This window comes from Papaver somniferum, unplaced genomic scaffold (genome assembly GCF_003573695.1).
Source record: "Papaver somniferum cultivar HN1 unplaced genomic scaffold, ASM357369v1 unplaced-scaffold_107, whole genome shotgun sequence".
Lineage (NCBI taxonomy): Eukaryota > Viridiplantae > Streptophyta > Magnoliopsida > Ranunculales > Papaveraceae > Papaver > Papaver somniferum.
Window position 1 is genome coordinate 777,008 of NW_020619603.1, and position 7,002 is coordinate 784,009.

The 7,002-nt window shown below is 37.4% G+C and overlaps 1 protein-coding gene across 3 annotated transcripts; it reads left to right on the forward strand.

Moving 5' to 3' along the window:
• The first annotated feature begins 702 nt into the window (after positions 1-702).
• On the forward strand, positions 703-5,065 carry LOC113327734 (ribosome biogenesis protein BMS1 homolog). Of its 3 annotated transcripts, none has more exons than XM_026574865.1 (12): positions 703-864; positions 946-1,053; positions 1,174-1,377; positions 1,484-1,674; positions 1,809-2,019; positions 2,286-2,381; positions 2,947-3,135; positions 3,232-3,471; positions 3,631-3,840; positions 4,163-4,408; positions 4,502-4,729; positions 4,826-5,065. In XM_026574865.1, the coding sequence occupies exons 1-12, from the start codon at positions 769-771 to the stop codon at positions 4,964-4,966; spliced, it is 2,160 nt and encodes a 719-aa protein (XP_026430650.1). In that variant the 5' UTR covers positions 703-768; the 3' UTR covers positions 4,967-5,065. The 3 variants fall into 3 exon arrangements, with proteins under 3 accessions (XP_026430650.1, XP_026430651.1, XP_026430652.1); XM_026574866.1 differs by having other exon boundaries at positions 2,995-3,135; XM_026574867.1 differs by having other exon boundaries at positions 754-864; positions 975-1,053.
• The last annotated feature ends 1,937 nt before the right edge of the window (positions 5,066-7,002 follow it).

Sequence of the window (7,002 nt, forward strand, 5' to 3'; positions counted from 1 at the left end):
CGCGGAAACTATAAATTTCCCAAAAAATTAGGACGCGAACACGTAAATACATATTTTATTTATATATTATTTATATATGTAGTTATGTATTTATGCAACAAAGTCAAGTGTTTCGATTCTAAATTAGAAAGTAATGCTACAAGTGTATTAATTTCAAAATAAAATGAGAGATCGTTTGTTTATACACGTCGAAGGTCAAACAATTATCACTATTAAACACATGGCACAATTAAAATGCATTCTTAGTACAACACATGCCCAACCAAAAATATATGTGATGTCATTTCCAATTACAAAATCCTAATAAAGACTTTTTTTTATGCCCATCCTAATAAAGACTTAAATGTTTGATCTAAATGTTTGTCTTTTTTCATTTAGTTAATAATAGTAAAATAAAAGATGAAGTTTAAATGAAAATGAAAAAAAATGTTCCAAACACGAATCATCGGCGCGTCCAAATAAGACGCGGGCAGGACGCGCATATTGGTGCGTCGAACACACGTCGTCTCAACATCTAATGCGCGTTCTGTGTCCGACACGAATCGGACATGGACGACTCCAAAAACGGAGCGTCCGTGCAACCCCGGTTTGGATCGAACCACGGGCAGCCCCAGTACTCTCCAGACAGACGGAGACGGCCCGGAAGGAGATAAATATTTCATGAAAGACCTAAACCGAAACTTTGCCAAAGATGTTCTTTATTTCATCTCCTCCCCAATTATAAACGTCTGCACCACCGCCGTGTGAGAGACTGTTAGGGTATTGAAAATGGCTTCTTCATCTCTTAATCAACAAGAAGAAGATACATATGTCAAACACGGTTTGTCATATGTGAAGATCTACAAGAACAAGAAGTGTGATGAGGTAGGTACACTCAGTTTCTCTTTTTGATTTTAGGTTTTCGATCTTAATTTCTATTTATTTGTCTCCTTGTGTTAATTGTAGGGTTTTACTAATGATCATCACCATAACAGTCCACATCCACCTTCTATTCATCATACCAGTGAAGAAGAACGACCTCCGTATGTAATTGTTGTTCACGGACCCCCCAAGGTGAATTACTGGTTATTATACTGTAGCCGAAGCCAATTATGGTTAATTTAGTACTTCATTTGGTTTGATTTGATGATTGCTTGCAATTCTAACTTAATTCCGTTCCTATTTCTGTTCTAGGTTGGAAAAACCCTATTAATCAAGTGTTTAGAGGATCACTTTAGCAGGAGAAATGTGGCAGGCCCCAGTAGATGTTTTTTATTAGGTGACAAGAGACGGATACAGTTTGTGGAGTGTCCCAATAATGTCAATGGCATGATTGATGCTGCAAAGTATGCCGATGCTGTGATGTTCCTCATTGATGCGGGTTATGGGTTTGAAATGGTATGTCACTAGCTTCTTCTGCAGTTGTCTTTGTTCCTTATACCCTTAACTTTTTTGATGTACAAGTGTAGGAAGCTGCTTATGAATATGTTTCTGTTGATTTCAGGAAACATTCGAGTTCCTCGAACTCTTAAAAGTTCACGGCATGCCCAAGGTTATGGGGGTGCTTACATATCTTGATAGCTTCAAGGATGAAGATGTGCTAGCAAAGACTCGGCAAAACCTCTTGGACCAGTTCCAGACTAACATACACAATGGAGCAAAAGCGTTCTGCTTATCCGGTCGTCATAATGCGATGTAAGTTTCGTCCTCCTATCTTATTAGTTTTTTTCTTCAATGGAAAAGCCAATTTGTAACCCAAGGGACTCACCCGAAGGAGAAAAACAGTGCATTAAAGGAAAAACTCTTACTCAGCTGATGGTGGTTAACAGGTATTTGGAGCACGAAATTAGCGAGCTGGCAAGCTTCTTATCGACAATGGAATTCCATCCTTTGTCATGGCGAGCTGCACGTCCTTATATGCTGGTAGATCTTTTTGAAGATGTCACTCCTCTTGAGAAAGTGCAAATGGATAAAGAATGCCCAAGAGACATTATGTTGGAAGGATACCTTCGAGGATGTGACATCGAGAATGGATCTAAGGTACTTCTTTTTCAGGCCAGGTTACCTGTTGAGTGACTTGTTTGTTATTCCATCACTTCCAGAAAGTAGAAACTGCTTCTGTGAATATAACTTTTTGGTTCGTCTGAGCGTCCTCCTGCTTGCATTATTGCTCCTAGTTCAGCGTGATATGTTCTTTTTCTTAAACATTTTTCTATCTAATGTACTATATCTGTCTTCATATCTAGCGTGTAGTTGTTTATTTTTTCCTTCCACGTACAAACTGACTTAATGTGTTATTATGTCAGGTGCATATTGCTGGTGTTGGTGATTTTCCTTTAGCTAGCGTTACAAGCTTAACTGATCCTTTCGCGTTGCCGTCTGTTGATACCAATAATCTGAAGGTACCCACTGTTTTTATTCTTCCTACCTAATTTCTAGTCTCTAGAAAGGCGACTGATAATCTTCATTTTTTTTTTTTTGGTGGGATTAATACTGCATTTTGTAAAAAGGTAGTTCGCCTGGAATTTGAGGCCCTTTATGGCTATACTTCATGCTCTTGTGATTCCTTTGTAGATTTTTATTAAATCAGTCAAAGAAATGGTTTGCATATATCTACCGCATTATGTGGAAAAACAAGATTTCCTGAAATAGGAGGCTGATATGGCTTCTTTGTGGATCTTCATTCTTAACCACTTTTTGTGAATGGAGAACCTGTTCATATCATTACAGTGATTGCATCACTTCTCTTTCCTTCATTGTTTTATGTTAATTTTGCTAGTCTTATAGAATAATCCGAAGGGTTTATAACTTTCTATTCATGTTTATTAAGACGTTAGCCTAGTGCCTTTTGCAATTAGGTATTTGTATTTGTTTCTTAACCTTGTTATTTGTTCAAATTATCCAGTCTTTGGTTCTCTAGTTACTCATCCTCTTTTCCCCTGTTTAACTACTTTTATTTGGAAGCAGACAAACACAGACGAGGTCAGCGATTTTGACGAGCTTTCTAACATGCAGATCGAGTGCTTCAGAGCAGGGACATATTTAAGGTTTGAGTTCCATGACGTTCCATTTGAGATGGTTAAAAATCATGATCCCTGTCAGCCTATTCTTGTTGGAGGCATCACTGTTGAGGAAGCAAAAGTTGGATATATGCAGGTTATTATACTTCAATATTTGATAGTAAAGTATTTTTGGGACACTTTATGTCTGTTCACTACTGTAAGCCCTTATGAATACTGTTTTCTCTTCTAGGTGAAACTTGAGCCACATAGTTGGCATATGAAGTTATTGAAGTCAAAGGACCCTATCATTGTTTCAGTTGGTTGGAGGCGGTACCAGACAAGGCCTATTTATACGCTGGAAGATTGCCATGGCAGAAATCGAGTGCTGAAATACACCCTGGAAGACATGCCCTGTCTTGCAACGTTTTGGGGCCCTCTTGCACCTACCGGTACTGAACTTGCTGTTGTACAAAGTCTGGCAGATAACAAGGTATGGTGTATTTCTTCTAAGTTAAAAGTCCATGCAATTCGTTTTGGTTAAGTTAAAAAGTGTGGTAATTATATTATATTCCTTGATAAGAATGTTATCGTTCTATTATTCCTTGGATTTTTATTTAATTTGCTGAGTACATTGTAATTGGATTTCCAGGCTGCATTTCGGATTTTAGCAAAGGCTCCTGTTCTTGAATTTAACCATGACATAAAGATAGTGAAGAAGCGCAAGCGGATAGGAACTCCATATAAGATATTCAAGAAAACTGCTCTTATAAAGGATATGTTCACATCGGATCTCGAAATTGCTAATTTCAAGGATGCAAAAATTCAGACTGCACGAGGAATATCTGGGATGGTTGATAAGGTTAGTGTGGCAAGTGTTCGTATTTATCTTCTCTAATGTGCATCTAAATTGTGTTTACTGTTAAGCTAGCGAAATTTATGAACCCACAAAATTCCTTTGACTATTTCTGTATGGTCTACAGTAGTTTGTTCACATAGTTGTTTTTTAGAGTTCGAGACCTTCATTAATGTGTTAAAAATAACCAATAACTATTACCCTGAGTGAATGTCTAAACCTCCAAACTATATGCACTTATTTTGGATCCTTCTGTTGTATATTGTGTTCGATGCAGCAATGTTATTGCTAGTTTTTTGTGTTTCTGATTGTATTCTTTAACTGGCAGCCTGCGGGGAAAAGTCTTACTCATGGACTAGAAGGGATTGCAAAATGCACATTTAAGCATAAAATTCGCAAGCGTGATACCGTTTTCATGCATGTATATGAACAAGTTGAGGTTCCTCGCTTCTTCAACCCAATAATGAGAGGTCCAGAACCACCTGACCGTATTTGGCATTCTGTTGTTGATACTTATGAGCTTACTCGAGCTAGTGATCTCTGTGTGCCTGCTAACTTGGAATCTTACTACAAGGTTTTTGTTATACTGTGGATTCAGTGATGTACCAAGTTAACAGCTTTAAATATAATTGTGATTTGGTTTATAATATTATTATTCTTTTTGCAGAGGGAAATCAATCCCTTCCATACCAGGGATCTCGAATTCTATTCGAGGTGGCCACGTTTGATGGTGGCACTAAGGCGTGCGACTTCGGAGGAAGACAAGCTATCTATAAAGCGCCAGATTGAAGACTTCGAGATTGTGCGCGATGAGAGACGGAGAGAAAGGGAATTAGAGGCCACTGCTCCAAGGCGCCAGACGGTTGAACAAGTTCGTGCTGTGCGTTTTATTGAGGTGAAAACTGAACTTCCCTCTGTGCGTTTTATGGTTTAACTCGTTTTAGAAGTTAGTTAATTGTTATGTGTAATCGATAATATGGCTATTCAACAGAAACCGAAGGATACCGAGAAACGGTTGGCATTGATGTCAGACGAATCGTTGAGGCACTTAAGTGAAGGCTTGGTAAAGAAATTCATAGAATATGAGAAACAAAAACAGAAAGAGAAAGAGAGGCATCAACTATTACAGTGATCATCTGTATAGTATAATAATGGAATTAGGATGGCTAGCTCTAACTTGTTGGTTGACATCTCTTATCAACACTGCTATTAACCTATGATTTCGTTTATAGCTTTTAGTTTGCTTGAGATAGCTTTTGAGTTTTCTTTTTGCCAGCCAACTTGTGGTGTTGGGTTGAGTGTTACCTGATTAGATGCATAAAGAAAGGAGTGTAATTCACATTCTGTGGTTTGGGTCCTCCGCTGCAGTGTATCGCTGAGCATTTTATCCGTAATCCGTGGATTTAATCGGGACCAACCGCATTTGGATGGATGCCCGGACCGTTCGTTAATGGGTTGGGCGCGGATGAGATTTTTGAAATCCAACGGATTACGGATTGGACTCGGATGTAATCTTGAAAATCCGTTTGACATCCATACCCGTTAAATTAAGTGCATTTATATAGTTTCTACAAAATATATGGATAATGTTGGAATTTTTAAGGTGTTCGCTTGGAGTGTTGTCCATGACATTTCTATATTTATATACATATATAAAATGTGTAGGTTCTGTAAGAAGTCATATATGTAGGTTTGTTTTTTCATTATAAATTTTAACTAACACAAATCCATTGGATTATCCGCACCCAATCCGTTCATCCGTGCATCCATTGGATGCGAATTCGTTAGATGTTGGATTGGATGCGGATACCAAGTTTGAAATCCATAGTGGATTGGATTGGATTGGATGTGGATGAGGATGAGGTGAAAACAGGTCCATAACGGCCCATGCTCACCTCTAGTGATAATATTAAATGTAGAAATTAACGTTTAGTCTCATTGATGGGTTTTGGACGCTCTAGTCGAATATAAAAATAACTAGCTTAAAGAAAGCTACTTCAAATATAAGAACGATTTTTTGGGGACCATGCTTTTTTGGAGGACCATGGTCCTATAAGCCATTTACCCTATACTTATAAGGGATGTCCTAAAATCCGGTACAATTACTAAATTGCCCCCAAATCCTAACTAAACTAATAACTATCCAAAAATAAAATTAACCTAATTGAATCTATTAACAAAAATAGAAAATCAAACCTCCTCCCTACCCTACACGCCGCAGAAACTGTTTTGGGAGAAAACAAATTTTCTCTTCTTATCTTCTTCTTCGTCTCAACCTCTTCTTTATCGATTAATCGTCGATTCATAAAATTTTCATCGTCGATTAATCAATCAAGTATATAAATGGTTCTTCGAAAGCTCACAGGATCAGATCCACTATTAGGACATCTATCTAATCAAGCAAATCAGATTTAAGAAGAACTTAATCCGGAAGATGAAGCCTTAATTCGGTGTAAAAGTCGCAAGAAGAACCCTGAATCTTCCATGGGACCGATTCGCAGGTATTTCCCGACAAACCCATTAATTTTAGTTTTATTTTCATCGATTCAATTGATTAGTAATCATCAAAATAGGGTTCAAATGGAAGTTACAGTGTTGAGTTCGGTTAGAACGTGTTTTATTGTTGCCCTAGTTTCTTAACCGAACTCCCTGAAATGAAGAACAGTTCGGTTCCATAAGATATTAAACTAGGTTACCGAACTGGTTATTCGGTTTGCAAAAAAATTGAAACATGTCTAGTAACCGAACTCTACCCATATTCTTAAAAAAAAAAAAAAAAAAAAAAAAAAAAAAACAATGTAACTGAACTGTGCTATTTTGCCAACTATGTTTAGTTCTCTTTCAACCGAACTTTTGCAACTTTGTTCGGTTGGTTCGCAAAATTTTGGAAAACTATGTAGTAACCGAACTCTACCAACATTTCATACATGTGGAGTTCGGTTTATTCTCAATAACAAACCGAACTCTTCCCTAATTACATTTAACGTAGAGTTCGGTTTATTCGTAAAAAAGCTGGACTAACCGAACGTTTCTCTGGAACATGATTTTTTTTTATAGAGTTGGACTATTATTCGTGAACTTTTTCTACTAACCAAACCTAACTACGAGAACCCTTATGTTGCGTCTGATTTAGTCAATAATTTATCGGTTAAGCTAATATCTTTTGTT